Source organism: Passer montanus, unplaced genomic scaffold, assembly GCF_014805655.1.
Source record: "Passer montanus isolate IOZ18808 unplaced genomic scaffold, ASM1480565v1 scaffold44, whole genome shotgun sequence".
Classification (NCBI taxonomy): Eukaryota; Metazoa; Chordata; class Aves; order Passeriformes; family Passeridae; genus Passer; species Passer montanus.
In genome coordinates, this window is record NW_024369262.1 from 5,118,537 (window position 1) to 5,136,224 (window position 17,688).

At 43.7% G+C, this 17,688-nt stretch overlaps 1 protein-coding gene across 9 annotated transcripts in view; it reads right to left on the reverse strand.

Annotated features, from left to right (window-relative positions):
- BCAS3 (BCAS3 microtubule associated cell migration factor) overlaps window positions 1–17,688 on the reverse strand; it is a 299,564-nt gene that overhangs the window by 88,090 nt on the left and 193,786 nt on the right. The window contains exon 23 of one of the 9 annotated variants that reach the window (XM_039720708.1): window positions 11,534–12,581. The exons of the other annotated variants lie outside the window; for them this stretch is intronic. Within the exon in view, the coding sequence (XP_039576642.1) occupies window positions 12,577–12,581 (5 nt within the window). The 3' untranslated portion in view covers window positions 11,534–12,576. Of the gene's footprint in view, window positions 1–11,533; window positions 12,582–17,688 lie in introns of those variants that run through there. 9 annotated transcript variants of the gene reach the window in all.

A 17,688-nucleotide genomic window follows, 5' to 3' on the forward strand; every position in this document is an offset into this window, starting at 1 on the left:
CCACACTGTGGGGAACCCTGTCCAGTGTTTATCACAGCCCCTGTTATCAAAAATAGCTGATTTGTTCCATGTGCCAGTGAATCTCTGGGCTCTGGGATGGGAACCATCCCTCCCTGGAGGATCATCCCTCCAAAAAACGCAACTGCATACAACTGCACGCGACCTCAGCCACGAGAAGCCCCAGGAACCAGCAAAGTTCTCCTCAAGAGGAGATCCCAGCCCATCACCTGGCCCAGAGAGGCTCATCCCAGAGGGGAAAAGAGCTGGGCAAGGGGCTGGAGCACCAGGGGAGGCTGGGGGAGCTGGGGGGCTCAGCCTGGAGAAAAGGATGCTCAGGGGGGACCTTTTCACTCTCCAGCTCAGTGTAAGGAGGTTTGGAGCAAGGCAGGGTTCACCCACCATGGAACAAGCAATGGAATTAGAGGAAATGGCCTCAAGTTGCACCAGGGGAGGATGAGGTTGGATATCTGGGAAAATTCCTTCACTGTAAGGGTCATCCAGCCTTGGCACAGCTGCCCATGGCAGTGGTGGAGTCCCCACCCCTGGGGGGATTTAAATGCCTTGAGGATGTGGCACTTGGGGACGTGGGTGAGTGGTGGCCTTGGCAGTGCTGGGGAATGCTTGAACTCCACGATCTTGGAGGTATTTTCCAATTTAAATTATTCTATGGTCCTAAATGCTTTAAATACAAATTATATGGAGCTAAATCTGCTTTCTGTAGCAGGGTAATGACAAGAACCCAACCCCAGAGCAGGGACTGAGGGCAGCGTGCGTGCACACGTTTCATTAACTGATAGGTTAATTACCCCAATTTCGTTACTAATTGGATCAGTTTAAACCTGCTGCATTGGAAGTCTCTTGGCAGACACAAACATCCCCATAATTACAAAAACAACTGGTTTCTCCAGTTACGTAATTCTGCCAATTAAGTAATTCCTCCACATGTAAAGCAAACCCAACCAAAGCCATTGGGGCAGTTTTGACTCATTTGCAGCAACGTGCTGCTTCCAGTGCTGATGCCTACAAAATCCTGCAGCATTCCTCATGGCAATCCCTTCCAAGGACAGATCCATTCCTGCTGGGGGAAAGGACTCAATGGAATTTGCCAGAGCAATGGGAAAACAAGTTCTGTGAGAAGGAAAACCCACCTAAGCTTTCAAGTGCAGCTTTTGGTAGAAATCTTTGAGGTTTGGAAGGTTTGATCCCAGTCTGAGGGATACCACCACTGCTTTCAGCCTTTCTCCTGGGCTTGCTACAAAGCAAAGCTTTCCTGCAGCAGCACAAGGCTCCAAATAGTTTGGGATGTGCCAAAACCAGAGAGAGTTGGATATCTCACAAGAAAAGCTGGGTTTTACTGATCATGTTAAATAGTTTGTCAAGGCAGCCTGTGGTGAGTGATAAAGCTGCTGGCCTGTGATCAGTTCTCCTCTCACCAGCAGGTACTGCTCAGGTCAACTGAAATTATTACATCAACAGAAAAAACTAAAAGGAATAAATGTGAGTCAATTGTTTCTGATTCTATACAAACAAAAGGCAAAACCAATTTTTTTTTTAATTTTTACCTTCCTAAACTAAATAGGAATTCTATAATTCTTTACACAATGAAAAAACACAAATAAATCTCTGTTTTTCATGACTGATATTTGCTATTTAAAGCCCAGGGAGCTCCAGAGTAAGTATTTCCAAGGATTGTGCTCCTGACAAGTTGCCTGTTAATACTGATTGAACAGTTCCTATAGGCAGCAGGAGTCCTCAAGTGTTTCCTTCTAGAAAGAAATTGCAGAGCTTGATATGAAACCAAGAAACCCACAAAAATTATATTTAGCTGCTCCCTCTATCACACAGCTTTATCTCTAGGGAGTTTCTGCCATCACATCTCTAAAAGGAGATTTCATGTGAAATTCTAGAAGTCAAATAATGTCCCACCTACCAGTGCATCAACAGAGATCAGAATTAAGAGTCTCCCTTCCCCTACATATAATAATAGTGAATGTTCATCTGCTGAAAAAAGCAGATAAATTAAAAACCACTGCAGTTTGTAAAAGAACACTGCTTGGGAAATAACCTTTGGAGGCACTGGAAAAACTCAGAGTTCAATCAACTTTATTTCCAGTACAAAAGCAATTAGATTTTTCCCATCAGAAATCAGATGAAGTAGTAAATTAGGATTTGCTGGTGATGGGAATTCTTAACTTGTGGCATAAATAGAATTTCCTTATTATTATTTTCAGCTATGGCCATCTATCTAAACCCCCATTCCAAGCACAATTTGTGAGAAAAAAGCTGCATTACAGAGTTATCACTGATATCTACATTTAATTTGAGTTTTCCTCCTCATTTTTAAGCAAAAGTTACTTTAATTAAGCTTTAAACAACAAACAATCAACCCACAAGAACCAACAAATTTGGCTGCTGTCCCATTACCAAAAACTCCAAGTGTGCTGAGAAATCTGATTTAAACAACTCCCAAACCATTTGCATCCCTGCTACCCTTAGAAGGCTACAAATATTCTTTTGTATTCCATCAGTCCTGAGAAATCAAAACACAGATAAAAATACAAATTTTGAACTGTTTTTTTGTGCTTGCATGGAAGATATTTTACATCTAATATTAATTAGGAAGAGATTAAAAATAATTTTGCTTGTATAATACATCTGGAGCATCAAGAGTGGCTCCTGTAGCAGCATTTTCAGTGAGAAAACAGTTCAAAATATTTTCTTTCTGTTTCCTAACACAGTGGGCATTTTGAATACAACCCATGCAGAATGAGAAATAAATTTATTTTCCCAAGCACAGCTCTGACTGCCTGGTGAAATTTTACTGAGGATCCTTCTCACTTGGACTCCTTCACTGTGAACTTTCTTCTTTTTTCCTCTCTGATTTAATCTGAACTGGTTTAAGGTTAAAGTGAATATTAATTCACAACAAGCCCATGAAATAAAAAGGGTGAGAACTGTAATTCCAAGAGAGCTTGGAATGGCACCCAAGTCCTGCCCTGCTTCCTCTCCTTGCCTCCCTGCTGGTCCACGAATAAATCCACCAAACAGAGAAGAGGGAGAAAGAGGAGATGAATTCAGGCCACAGAGGAGACAAATCAAGACTGGGAATAATTTCTGAATTCAATATTGGCTACCTAAAATCCAAGATTGTTTCTTAATTAGCATTACAGGAAATATTTGCAGAGCAAAGCTGCTGGCCTGAACTGTGTCCTGCACGTAGAGCTCGTTGCCCACATTTATCCATGGATCATTCCTGTTGATTCCTCCTTGGCAGCTGGAAGAATATTCCAACTGTCTGAAGAGAGTCTAAAATCTGAGATTCCCTCTGTCAGCACCTCTCTGATCAACCCCAATCCTGTGGATTCCTTCTCTGTTTAAATCCAAGGATATTTCCTCGATGGATAACAGGCATGCACTTGGATCCAGGATGGAGACCTGGGCTCCTCCAGCCAGCAAAGCACCACTTCAGCCATCCCACTGTGGCTTCAGATGAGTCTGCTCAACACAGACAGCAAGCAAGGAGAGCAGATGGAATAAAGAGAGGATTTTTTATAGCCAGAAAGCAAATGGTGGTGCTTGAAATGAAATATTGTCATGGAAAAGACTCATGGGGGCATCCCTGCTGCTCCTCAGCGCTGGCTGGGAACTGAGCAGAGAGCAGAGGACTGGGAACACAGAGCAAGAGACAAATTCCACCCCAAAATTGGGAAAGAAACTCTTGTTGGCCTCCCAGGCACATGTCAGGAAACCTCAAAAAAGTCAAAATATTTGGCCTGAGACTGCAGGTTTGGGTTCCTCCTCCTGCAGGCCCCATGGTCCCCAGCAGAAAGTCAGGAGTTTAATGGGAAGTGGCCCAAAGTTGCCCAATGTCCTGGTTCCAGGGGGAGAAGTTCTCCCCTGAGCCATGGGAAATGCTGAGAGTTGGACCCAAAGCCAAGAGCTCCTGGAGCCCACGGTGCCCAAATCCCCCCTTCTAAAGCAGCCACCACTGGGAAGGTCACGTTGTAAAGTCACTCCATTAAAACACTAATTAAAGAGTAAACATTAACCAGCAGTTTTTCCTTAGGTCTTTCTTACTTCCAGGTGGTATCATTCCTCCCAGAGCGAGCTGTACCTTATGGATCTGCACGTTTATCTTGATGAAAAATCTTTAACTCCTCGGAATTCAAAGCAAGAAAAGCCACGTCCTTCCATTCAGAGAAACCCTGCTCCCTGCTCTGCCATGGCATCACGGCTGCAGCAAGCACGTTATCCATAACATTTGTCCCTTCAAAAGGACATTGGGACATGGTAAAACTGCCACAAGAAAGGAAATCAACTTCTCCACGATTTAATGAATGGGAACTTTTATTCTGTGTGAAGAAGACCAAAGATAAAACTCCGAGTACAGCCTGCTAAACATTATCTAGCAGGTGGGCTCTTGCAAACACTCTGGATGGTCCTGACTGCTTGAATTTCAATCCTTACTCCTCACTACGGTTTTCAGAAAATGCAAACAACAAACGCTTTCTTAAAAAGGAAGCTGAGATAAATCCATGCACAGAGCTCCATCAGGGAGAGCTGTCAACTGGCCCCACTCCATGGGAATTAATGCAAAGGCATTGATTTGTTCTACGCTAATGATAAGGGCTCTCGGGTTAATTTTAGGAGGAGAACTTTCATTTTCTGACTGGCAACCAGAGCTATTTATTACACAACCAGAAAGCCAAAGTTCAGCTTTGCAAGTGACTAATCAAAGCCAAGCCCTCCCCATAGGAAAGGAGGGAAAACAAGTCTGGAATGGTCAACAACAGTTTGCTAAAACAAAATCCAACTTCTGCCTCCTGCCCACCCTGGAGCCGGTCCATGAGGATTTCAGGCCAGCATTGAAGACAGTTTTCCAGAGGGATGAAAATCACAGCAATTCCAGGGATCACCCAGATCCTTCAAGGACACAAACCTCTTTCACAGCAACAGGAAACACCAAAAAAAGGAGAAATTCAAATAAAACCACAACAACGCTGTCAAAAACACAACAGGAAGACAAGGGAGGTGAAGAACAAGCTGCTGCTGGTGTTCTTGCTCCCTATCTCAGGGGAATCCTGGACAATGAACATCACTCCAAGTGCCACAGCATCCACCCTGTGCTGGCATGGGCCCACGAGCACGGATCCAAGTGTTCATCCCATTTCCTGGCCAGCTCTTCTGTGTCTGAGCACTGACTGCAAGATCTGGCACTCAGTCCTCTGCCTTCAAAGAGTTAAGCTATGTCCTGTAAAGATAAAAATCTCCACTTTTATTACTTTGCATGCTCCTACCAATGAGGATCCAGCTGTAATTGTAGCATTCCAAGCTCTGGAGGTGCCAAGTTTTACTAACTATAATTTAACTGGTCCAGCTGATGCAGTCCAAATTCTTGTTTGGATAATCAGCCTTTGTTTAAATATGGACTTTCAAAAAAAAAAAAAAATAGAAAGAAAGAAAGCCCAGGCCAGCATTAGCCTCCAGGCATGTCATGTGAGCTGATTACCCTGCAGCAGTAGCAGACACTCATGCACAAGAGGAGGATTATTTTGCCAGAATTACTGTTACGGTAACACAGAATCAGAGCTTCTCTCCCCCCAGCCCCCACCCTTCTTCTTTTCTTTCTTTTTTTTTTTTTCCTCCCCCCTCCACAATTCACAAGTCTTCTTTCCAAGTTCAAATGAAGTTTAAAGGTGAAAAGGGCAAGAAAGTTTCATGACTGGCTGTTGAAAGAAGGAGAAATAACCAGGGTCTCCAAGTTTGCGTTTACTAAAAGCTCAACAATTTTGTATTTTGCTGCAATTCATAACTGCACAAATCCCTTTTGTTGGGTCTGTTTGGACTGAAATTAAACACTTGTTAATAATTTATAACTTAATATCATTAGAAAATAATAATAACTGTCAAGCAACTACATTCAATACATAAAGCAAGTTGAGTGGCTCGTTAGATTATTTGTCAAAGCAACAATTTCTATATATTTTAGCTTATTTCTACTGGGAAGAGCGGTTAAAGAGCCACCCAGCTTGCTTGGAAATCATTTCTCCACCAGCTGGGAGCAATTCCCAAATTGCTGCACCTCAGCCACATCCAAGTGATGCTGGCTCACTTTAAAAGCACTGCAGCCTGACTGCAGAGGTGCTGGAGGAGGGATGGCCAGAGCCCTTCGCTGCTCCCTGCCCAAAAATGCATCCCACACTGCCCATGCTTTGCTCTAAATCTGACATCTCAATGGAACTGAAACAGTGGCCAGCAAAGCAACTGTCAAAATGAGGCATTTAGGAAGAGAAAAATCTTAATTCTGTTTCTTGGTCAAGGACCTGAGCTGCACAAGGGCCAGGCACAAAGCTGGTGCTGCCTTCCCCAGAACTGAGAGTGTGTGTGTGTGTGTGTGTGAGGGATTTGGGGAGAAAACTCACTTGTAAAATGTCACAGGCTGTGGTTCTTCTTGGGAAGCCATGAGAGTGGCTTTTTGGAAAAACAGAAATGGAGAATCCCAGACTAATTTGGGTTGGAAGGGACCTTGAAGTTCACCCAGTGCCATCCCTGCCATGGCAGGGACACCTCCCACTGACCCAGGCTGCTCCCAGCCCTGTCCAACCTGGCCTTGGACACTTCCAGGGATCCAGGGGCAGCCACAGCTGCTCTGGGAAACCTGTGCCAGGGCCAAGAATTCCTTGGTCAAGGACCTGAGCTGCACAAGGGCCAGGCACAAAGCTGGTGCTGCCTTCCCCACAACTGAGTGAGTGTGTGTGTGTGTGTGTGTGTGTGTGTGTGTGTGTGTGTGTGAGAGGAATTTTGGGAGAAAACTCACTTGTAAAATGTCACAGGCTGTGGTTCTTCTTGGGAAGCCATGAGAGTGGCTTTTTGGAAAAACAGAAATGGAGAATCCCAGACTAATTTGGGTTGGAAGGGACCTTAAAGTTCACCCAGTGCCATCCCTGCCATGGCAGGGACACCTCCCACTGTCCCAGGCTGCTCCCAGCCCTGTCCAACCTGGCCTTGGACACTTCCAGGGATCCAGGGGCAGCCACAGCTGCTCTGGGAAACCTGTGCCAGGGCCAAGAATTCCCAATATCCCATCCAAACCAGGCTCTTCCAGTTTGACATCAAAGCTCATCAGACGTCTGACCTATTTGATCACTTTTCTCTCCATGCGAGCACCTGTGGAAATTCAATTTATTTTTTTTTTTGCATATTAATCTATGAAGTTGAAACCATAAAATTTAAGTATACTAAGGAAGGAAGTTGGAAGTTCAGATTAAAAACTTTATCTGAGCCTGTCTGCCCCGACCCTGAGCTCGTGTAAACTCATTTCAGTCAGTGGTGCCACAAGAACTGACATCAGTCAGGGGCCTGCTCTTGTTTCCATCTATTTATCTGAGATCATTCCTAATGTACTTACTGAACAAGTCTTCTCCTTTTATTCCTTTCAAACTCCTTCTCTTGGTTTTTTTCCTTCTGTCCCCTTTGCCTGAGAGCTGAACGCACACCCCCAGAGAGAGCCACCTCCTCCCACCTTCTCCACTCCCAGCTCTTCCCTCCTCAGCCTGCCCTATTTTTTTCCTTCTGTCCCCTTTGCCTGCAGACTGAGAGCTGAACACACACCCCCAGACAGAACCACCTCCTCCCACCTTCTCCACTCCCAGCTCTTCCCTCCTCAGCCTGCCCTGTTTTCTTCCCATGATTCCTTCTATTTCTTCTATTTCCCGTGATTTCTCCATGATTCTTAATATTGGAATGTCTCAAGGAAGCAGAGGAAGGCTCCAAACCCTGCAGGTTATTCACAGCACAACAGTTCTCAAAACATTATTTAATTCATCTTGAAGGTGAGGAGCTGCCCAATGTCCTCATGCACAAACAGCCTTTGGGGTCCTTTAAAGTGACCAAACAAATAAGAAAGGCAATAAGAGAAATGGCATTTTATTGAATTGACTTTTAAAGTCTCCATGCTTCTCCCAGAAATCACAAGGTGCCTGCAGAGGAACCAGAAGATGCCACTCTGGTTAGTGGACAGTAGGTCCTTATAGGCTGTAATTAACTTTTTTAATTCTTCAACTTTTAGTCAAATGTGGAAGGTTTCTCTTTTTTTTTTTTTTTAAGTGAATGCTCTCAAACACATGGAAAAAATACAGGAATTGATAAAATTGATCTATAACATATTTTTACTTGAGAAAGGATTACAAGGTTGAATCTTAACATTATATACTTAAAACCATTTCTTGTTCCACTGCCTTTACAGTTCCAAAAAAAATGTACATTTTGGAGACAAAGGCCTTTATCCTCTTAAGTGCTGTGGATTTCATGCCAATCTCCCAATATAAAGCAGACTTCAGACTCAGACCCCAGAGAAATGGTCTCGGAAAGATTAGATTTTCCACCACAAAATAAAAGCCTTGTGTGGGGAACCACACCAGCTCCAACACCTCCTTCCTCCTGAGTGCTGGTCTGACAGGGAGGAACTCCCCCAGCCCATCCCATGCCCCCTCCTCCAAATGGAAGTGGTTTCATCATTCCTCTGCTCTTGTGCCAGCCAGTTTTTCTGTGTGTAATATAGCCAGAATTGTTACATATCCCTGAAAAAATCAGTATTTTTTAAGGTTTTTTAAAATTCTGTATTATTTTGCAACACGGAGTAAGTTTGCTCTTAATATTAGTGTACAAAGTGAATTCTGATTGGTGGTGGAAAATAGACAGACTCAGTGTAGGGGGCACATGAAGAACAAAATGATGAAAATTTCTTCTAAATCAGCAAGATATTTTTAAGAGTTCCCATCAAAGGTGTGCACCTCTAACACCAACATGAAATTAATAATGCCAAGTGTCAATAAATACAACAGGAAACTTTCTTAAACTTCTCATGAGGTAGAAAGTTATTTTTATCAATCATCCCCATATTAGTAAACACAGAATTTTCAGGGTATTTCAAACCCCATTGCCAGTAATAAAGTAGGACAAGCAAGGAAAAGAGAGAAATATAGATTCAACACAATGTAGCTCCTGAGGATTCAATTTTAACACCACCAAAGCCACCCAGACAAGAATGAATTCAAGAATCAGAAGATTAAAACTGCGTGTAGTCAGCTCGGGATTGGTGAGCTGCAGATGGAAAGTTTCTCGAGAACAAACAGTTTAAATTCTAGTTAGGATATTCTGTGATTAAATGCTCCTCCAATTTTTGAGTACATCACTTTTTTCCCTACCGGCTACTGTGATACAAAAGATATCTCCTGCAAACACAGAACTGGTAAAAAAAAGAGAAGTGCAAGTAAAAGCCATTTAGGTTTCCAGCAAAGACATCAAAGCAAACCAGCTAATGGACATCCAGGGTAGTCAAATCACTCCTGCAAAATCCATTAGTTACTAAAAGTTCTGGAGGGCTCCGTTTTTACAGTAAAACCTGTAAAAACTCAGTATCCAGTTTCTCTGTTGGGACACTGAGGTGTGAAGATCCAAACGATGCTGGAACTGAACTTGTATATTTGAACCTTTTGAACTCCAGCTGCCCTTCATAAATTACTTTACCACCAGCTTTAACACGTTCCTAACCCACCGTGCAAGAAAAAGGAGGAATCATTAAAACTCCTGGAAATGGAACTGAACTTTCTAACACTTCCAGTGGAATTTCTCTTGGTTCAGGAGACAAGCAGGGCTGGCGGAGGAGGAGAAGCTTCCAGATACAGCAGTGAAATACCATCTGTGCTGAGGCTATGAAAACAGAGAGGCCAATCCCCCTGCCCAGCCCCAGACCCAGGGAGGTGGTTGGGAATGGCCCCATCCTGGAGCAGGCAGTTGCTCCTTTCCTGTCAGATGGAAGCAAACCCCAGCAATTCCCAAGAACTTTGTTTTGCACCTCAGAATGGGACGTGCTGCCCTGGACGGGCAGAATTTTGGGATGCAGGGGGTCCTCAGCACACCCCATCCACAGGGAGACAGAGATTCACCCTTCCCCTGAGGGAAACTCAAATACTCAGACTTTAGAAAAGAATCCAAGACAACGGCAATAAAGATTCTTAATTAATTTTAAGGTGAATTAAACTGCGAGACGGCAGCTCAGGAGCTCAAACACAACATTCCTGCTTTCCATGGGAAATGAGGACAATCAGCAGGTCCCTCCTCATTGTTTTTCAGACTGTCAGTGTGTTTATGGACAGTTAGTCACTGAGATGATGGGGAAAAATGAAGGTTTTAAGTCCAGAGGAATGGAAAGGCTGGTTCCCAAACAGGACAGCACATTATCCTATAACCAAACCAAATATTCCTTTCTCCTACACCTTTCCCTGCCTGCAGAGAGCTCAGCATCCAAAGCTGCAACACAGAATCCAAACCTCTACAGGGACTCTTCAGCCTTCTTCCTGCTTGCAGAAGGATTTTTGGGTTCAGGAAAGTCACTGATTTTTTTCTCCACCTGAGATTTGTCATTTACAAATGAGAAAATTGTCCGTCTTAGAGGAATGTGCTTTCAAAGGGTCAACTAATATAAAAATACGGCTTTTCTCTTTGGATTATGATGTTATCACATTATATCTGGCCACTGCAGTTCACTTTCTCTTTAAAATGATCTTGCTAAGCAGCAAAGGGACACAGCAGCTCCCACTTACAGGTCACCTCAGGTCTCCTGAACAAACTATGCCCCAGGGTTTTGGTGAAACTCAGGAATTCCAAAAGCAAAGCACATTGCCCTCAGCACACAAAATGCTTCTGATTCGCAGAATGACACAAATGTACAAGAAAAAAAAAAAGGATGCCTGATTATTTTTTGTAATGGATGGCTTTTAGATGGGCAGAACACACTCAGGCATTTCTTAAAGCCCCAAACCACGGGTGATTTCCAACAAAGGCCTTGTGTGAAGTGCTGCTTGCTTATCACAAAGACTTGGAAAAAGAACTTTCAGGAGTTGAACTCTGAGTTTTAACCCTGGACAAAGAATCAGATGCTGCACAAGTGTGTGCTCCTTAGTCCTGTGGTGCTGCCACACTGCTGATCTTGAATCCTTTGGATTGATAAATTTGTGTGAAATTATTTGACATTTCAAAAGAAAATCAATGAAAAAGGAAAATGGCACAACTTTCTGAGTAAAGTCCTGAGTAAAGGCTCAGTTTGCCTGTTTAAGGAATAAGACACATAAAATCTTATTCAAAGTTGGCTTGCAATTTATGAAATTACCACCTCCATTGATTACTGCTCCTAATGAGAAATTATAATGAACCACGTGGACAGTCCAATTCAGATGAATAACACAGATGTTTAAAAAAAAAAAGATCACTAAATCTCACATAATTTAGCCTGTTTTACTTCCCACTTGCATGAAGAAACACTTGTGGTTTCTCCTTCCCTCTCCCCCAGCACAGACTGGCTTTCTTCCCCTGGCTTCCCCTCTTGGAAACGAGCCACGGATCATTCACAGCCTCCCGAGCTTTGCTGGGGCACTTTCTGAGGATCCCTCTGCAAAATGGGACCACATTTCAAACCAGAGGGACGCAGGTAGGAGCCTTGAAAAAACAGGCCAGCAGCCAGAGTGGTCATCAGTAATTTTTGTTTAAATGTATTAACAACATAATTTAGAGCATTCACATCATCCGAGCATCCCCGCTCTGTGCACGGCGAGCTGCAGTCATTACATCTCATCAGCCAGAAAGGACCCACGTCTCTGACATCAAACAAACAGCAGACAAGGTCCCAGAGCCAAATCCCAGCAATAACCCCTGTGCCAAAGCAGTCCCACAGAAGTCAGGAAGCAGAGGCACATCCAGCCCTTATCCCTGGGAGCTCCGTGGTTTGGGACTCCCGAGCAGCAGCAGCAGGCAAAGGCTGATCCCCTCTAAGAGAGGCTTCATCTGCTGGGGGGCATTACAAAATAGCAGAGATCAGTCCTGCCTGATGCAAAGGTTAAGTGAGAAGAATAGCATTACATAATGTACAACAAAATGTTAATTTACAAGACTCAAATCAAGGCTGGGATGTGCTGCAGAGCACCCGCCCCACGACGAGAGGGCAGGAAAGAACCAGAGAGGTCTCACAACACTCCTGTCTCTTAGGCCATTTTTGGTTTATATATTTTGTTTCACTCGTTGATAATCTTACAGACAAGGGAAACCATGCTGCTGGGGAAGTACTAAATCACACCAAAAGAGCTAAGGTTTTTAGATGAAACAAGAAGCTGATTACACATGCACTGAGTATACCAGTCACTAAGCGTTTCTGGATTGCAGGGATAAGATACTCTCTTTGCTTATTACTGCCTCCTTGATCCAAAGAGATTTAAGCAACTGTTTTCAATTAGATGTTTTTAAGCTAGTAAAACTACATCCATAAAGACATATTTATAGAACAACTTAAAACGAGAAGAATTAAAACGACTGCAAAACTGATGAATTCCATTCCCCCACCAACCCTCCCCCCACACCCCGAATCATTTACTGACCATTAACGAGCAAAAAGCACTGCAATTTTAAGAATTAATCCAGTGTTGCAAAATTAAATCAGATACACTAGGAGGGATAATGACAAACTGGTGGCTCCAGCGTTGTCAGTTTGCGGGTGATACAAGTTCAAGTCGTCTGTGCTAGTGGTCACTCTGTTGGAACAAACATGAACATAAAAGGGAACATTAAAAGTGCAGCAGCACCAACTGAATCAATTCTGTCACTGAGGATGCAGGCTCAGAAGTGGCACAGGGTAAATATTGTATTTTAGAAGGAGCTGCCCAGTTCCACGACTGCGAGACCTCAGCGCATGGAAATAAAGGAAGAGGCAGCAATGGAAGTAAATGAAGGGACAGGATCCTCATTTCCCTCTAAATGCCAGAGCACAAGAGCCTGGCAGTGTGGCTTTGCCACACATGACTGCTTTCAGCCCCAGGAAACCATGAGGAATATTCTGAGAGCTCCAGGAACAAAACTGAGCTTTGATAGTTTTCATCCGACAGCTGCTTAAACAAAATTTGCCTAAAACGCTCTGCAGCATGTGACTGGAAATGTCTGCAGGATGAGTTGCCTGTTCTGGAGAACACAGAGCCATGGCAGAGGTTGGGGATGGGCACAGCCACAAGCAGGGACACCCTCACCTCTGCCAAAGCCATCAGCTGCTCACTGACACCTCTCTTTTATACCTGCCTGGCCCACGCTGCAGACAAATAACTGCTAAGGAAAGCCCCACTCCAGTCCTGCCTCCTCCTGCTGCTAAATCCATCTGAAAAAGCTCAAGGCATCCTAAATTTTATCTTCCCTAAACTTCCCTACAAGCTCCATTTGTTCCTACCTAAGCACATCATCATGAAAACACTTAACAGTGGACTTGGAGATTCAAATACATCACTTAAAGAGACACATTTTATACATTTAATACCCTTCAGAATCTGGCCATAAAGACAAACGGATGTTACAAAGCTGACCCAGAGTCTCAGGCTGTCACTGTGGTCTCAGCCTGGGCACCTGAGGTGATGGGTGCTGTGCCTGGACCTGGGAACATCAGGGAAGCACAAGAGACATTTTATTTTTCCTCGTTTGTATAAATTTGCAGTTTATATTTCTCCAAGGGTAACATAAGGAAATTTTAGCCATTATTTTGGGTGACTGAACCCAGAATCACACACAGGGTCTATTTTTAAGGGAACTCTTCCACCCTGAAGAAAGGAAGTGCCCTTTGGCTATGCAGCACCTGGCCTGTCCCCAGATAAGTGGGATAAAAACATATTTGGGAATAAAGGAAAGGAGACAAGGATTCAAGCAGTGACATAACCTGTGCAACTGCAGCCTGGTTTCTGTTCCATGATGTTCAAGAAACAGCTGCAGTGATGAATTCATCCCTTAAATCTCGGTATTGATCCAAGACCAAACATACAGGACAGGCAGATCCTCACACATCCTCTGGAACCCCTTTGTGCACCCAGATGAGCCTTGGGATCATTTAGGTTGGGAAAGACCTCTAGGATCATGGAGTCCAACATCAGAGGCATAATTAAATCAGATTCCCCCTTGGAATGAATGTGTCTCTGACCCTCTGACTTCTAATTGGTTTTGATCATGTTTAGAATGTGTTAAGAAACAAGATCAGAAATATTCCATTTTTGTTTATGGGGAATTCAGGAATGACCAGGCCAAACCAACGCCTTCCATTCACCAAGTGTCTTTCTGCAGGGTAAGGGATGCCTGGTGAGAGCAAAAGCCACAGGATCAAACCAAAAGCCAAGTTTCATACAATTGCATCCCAATTGGCAGAGCAAATCTATGAGATAGGAGCGAACATAAAAGCAAGTGAAATAACACGGCCAGGGAGGCAGCAAACAACCTTGCCTAAGGCACAACACTAATGCCAGACTAACTTCAAAGCAGCCACTGAACCAGCACAGGTGACAAACAATCTGCATAAAAATAAGTCTCAAGCAGCACTGCCTCCTTTCCTTCCCTCAGTCCCTTCTGCTCTTGCTCACTGCAACTCTTTCTTTTAATTTTAGACATGGAACAATGTCTATAAATGAGAATGCAGAATTTTAGCCTCAAGTTTCCTCAAATAAACTCAGCTAAGAGAAGCCCACCACGACAGAAGCTTTCCTCTGCCTATTTCTTTTTGTTTTGCTCATTGTAATTTATAATGAACCTCTTCCACAGTAAGCTGACTCAGGGAAAAACCACTCTGAAAGGCATCAGCTACTGATGAATTGTTTTTATTAATTAAGTTAGAGAAACAAAAACCCCAGTGGTTTTCAGTGCTGCAGCTTGCAGCAGAGCCCACAAGCTTGGAGGCAGAAAGTGTGAAAGTCACAGCTCTGCTCTGAGCATCTCCTCCATTTCTTTACTGAGGGGCTGAAATTCCAGAGAAAAAGGGTTTTTTTCCTCTTTCTTAACCTAAAGATTTGGTCCTTTGAGCAGCTGCTTTGGACTTAAGAAGGCACCACAAAAGCCACTGCCTTTGCTGCATTAAAAACTGAAATAATGGGTATTAAGCAGAAGTAGCTCTTATATACCCTGATATTTGAGAGGTTCAGCCTGCACAGGGCTTTGCTAAAGAAGAGTGGATGGAAGAATGGAGTTAAGAAAAGCATTTAATCCTGCTGACTTCCAAAGACCTTTGCATTTTCCTTTTAAGTTTTAGCAGCCAAGAGATTCAAGTTTTATTTTGCCTCAGAGGCTGAGGACATTGAGGAGAATCTCTGGATTTTGGACACCCCTTGGTCCTGGTACATCACACCAAGGAAGGTGGGATTCTCTTGCTGGGATTTCTTCCCTTAAACATGCAGTTGGTGAAGAAATTAATAATTTTCAATAATAAAACTTTGGGATTCCCTTCTTTAAGCTAGAATCCTCTTAGAATAGTGACATTTTATTTCATGAGCCTCTACCTTTGGCCATCAGCTCTTCTGCTCACCCACTCACCACTATTTTATCCAATCTCACACACCTCTCATGGGAAGAACAAAAATACCCTAAAATTTGCACATGCAATCAAAAGGAAGCTTATTCACACAGTTAGAACATGCTTTTTCATGCACTGCTGGTTACTGGAAAGTTTAACTTTTGTTAGAGGATAGAAATAAAACAAAACAGGAAAGTGGATATTTTTCTTACTTATTTCAAGTGTACATATTTTGGGTAATTTTATTTTTTCCCTGTGACACAGAATAGAGACTCTTCTTGGAGGCTGTAATAGCCCTCAGCGTGTTTTCCACCAAGAATGCAAAAAAGAAACACTTTTGCTGGAGAAGTCATGGAAACTGGTAAATTGAAGACACAAGCCCTCATTGAAGACCTATAATTTTTTAATTAAATTTACATGTCAGTGGATCTTTTGAGCTTGGCCTGTGTGTTTTTTATAATGTACATTTCTCGTGCTTTTTCCCATGGGTATTTCTGCACTATTTCCAAACTGGGATTACTCAAGTTGAAGTGTGATAAAGGGCACATTATAGTTATATTAAGCAAAAATAGGGAGGAGAAAGCTTTTCCATAGTGCAAAGAAAGCTGTTCTCCAAGCCCCATTTCTGGTAACAAGCAGAGCAAGGCAACCACTCAGCTAGAAACTGCTGCCATCAAACCAAGGCTTTGTCCTGAGCAGAGGGGGGATTTATTCCCTCCCATTCTGTTTTCTGCTGAAAATTAAAGGTTGTTTGCTTCACAATTGTTAAGTCTTGCTCTGGGGTATCATGAAAAATATGTGAGCAGCAAAACGAGGGGGAAGCTGTGTGCTGGGCACTGCTGCTGTGCTGGTTTGGGGCAGCTGCAGAGGAGGGGTTCTGGAGGCACTTTGGGGTCCCTGCCCTGCCCAGAGGTTTCACAGCTGTGTTCTTCCTCCTCACAGCTCCCTGAAGGATGCAGGGACATGCACAGTGCCTGGCCCACGTCAGGGGCACTTGTCACCAGTGCTGCAGCCACAGACAGGCAGCAGCTGGATGGGGAAGGGAAAGGAAGGGAAAGGAAGGGAAGGAAAGGAGGGCATGTCAGCTCAGAGCTGCAGAAAAGGTTTTTCACAGCAGCTATTTGCAACCCTCCAAGGAGCTGCAGAGGCTGCCCATTAAAACCCTGTTAAAACACTTCTGATGTTGTCAGCAGTGGAGAGCTGAAATAGCACAGTGATCACTGAGATACTATCTGCCTCAAGCAGTTCAGTGGTACTGTCAATAATATGAGCAAGAAGGTACAAGATGAGCAACAACCTAATTCCTGCATCAAAATTTCATAAACTCCCTCAGCTGGCAAACACTAGAGATGTGGGCAAACACAGGCCAGCCAATAAACCACCCAGGGAAGATGACCTCAGGTCTGGAATCTTTCGCAAAAGCTTTGAACCTTTAAGTTAATTTACACTTTGAAAGCAAAGCAGAGTGGTGGTGATGGTAAGGCAGGAGGGGTGAGGTGATGCTCTCCCAGCAGTGCTCCCCGGCTGCTCCTCAGCTCCACACCCCTGACAGAGCCCAAGGAAAAAACACAGCACCACTTTCAGGCATACACCCTTCCAAATACCCCAGGCTAGAGTTTCTTCCCTGCTTTAATTGTTGATTTATCTTCAGTACTAATTCCTTGGGATAATTTGTGCAAGTGTGGTTTTTACCAGGTAGGAAAACTTGCCACTTCTTGAGGAAAGCAGCTCCTTGTTTGAAATCAGAGCTCCTGATGTGCCAGGGTGCTAAAACTGTGAGTAATGACAGCAGGATCATCTACTCCTCTGCTACTCTGTGCTGTAAGGGCTACTCACAGTGAGTAATGGCTGGAGAAGCAGGGCCAAGGTGAAGAGTTATTTATAATACAGTAGCCACTGAGTAAGAGCTTAGCTATGAATTCACTGCTCTGGCTACAATTTTGTGAGAAAACAAACAGAGCCAGCTCTTGGTTTTCCAGTTTTAAAAGTTATACACACACTGTAAACTAGCAAAAATGATTCAGGAAGGATTGGGGTGGTTATTTATAAAGCAGCCGTGGCAGAGATCAGGTGGATGCAGGACAAGCAGAGATGGTTTAATTCCTTAGGTGCTTCCTCGGGGTGGCTGTGGCAGGCAGGGAAACTCTTAGACTTGACTTAAACCAGTCTCAGATGCTTCCCCCTCTTTATGCAATAAATTTCCACTGCAGAGAGCCAGAGCTTGTTGGAAATCAAGCAAAGACTCAGACTGTCACCTGCTCAGCAGGGCTGGGGCTAGGGTCAGAATAACCCTCCACTTTTTACTAGAAGTGACTGTGCCAAGGGTCTCA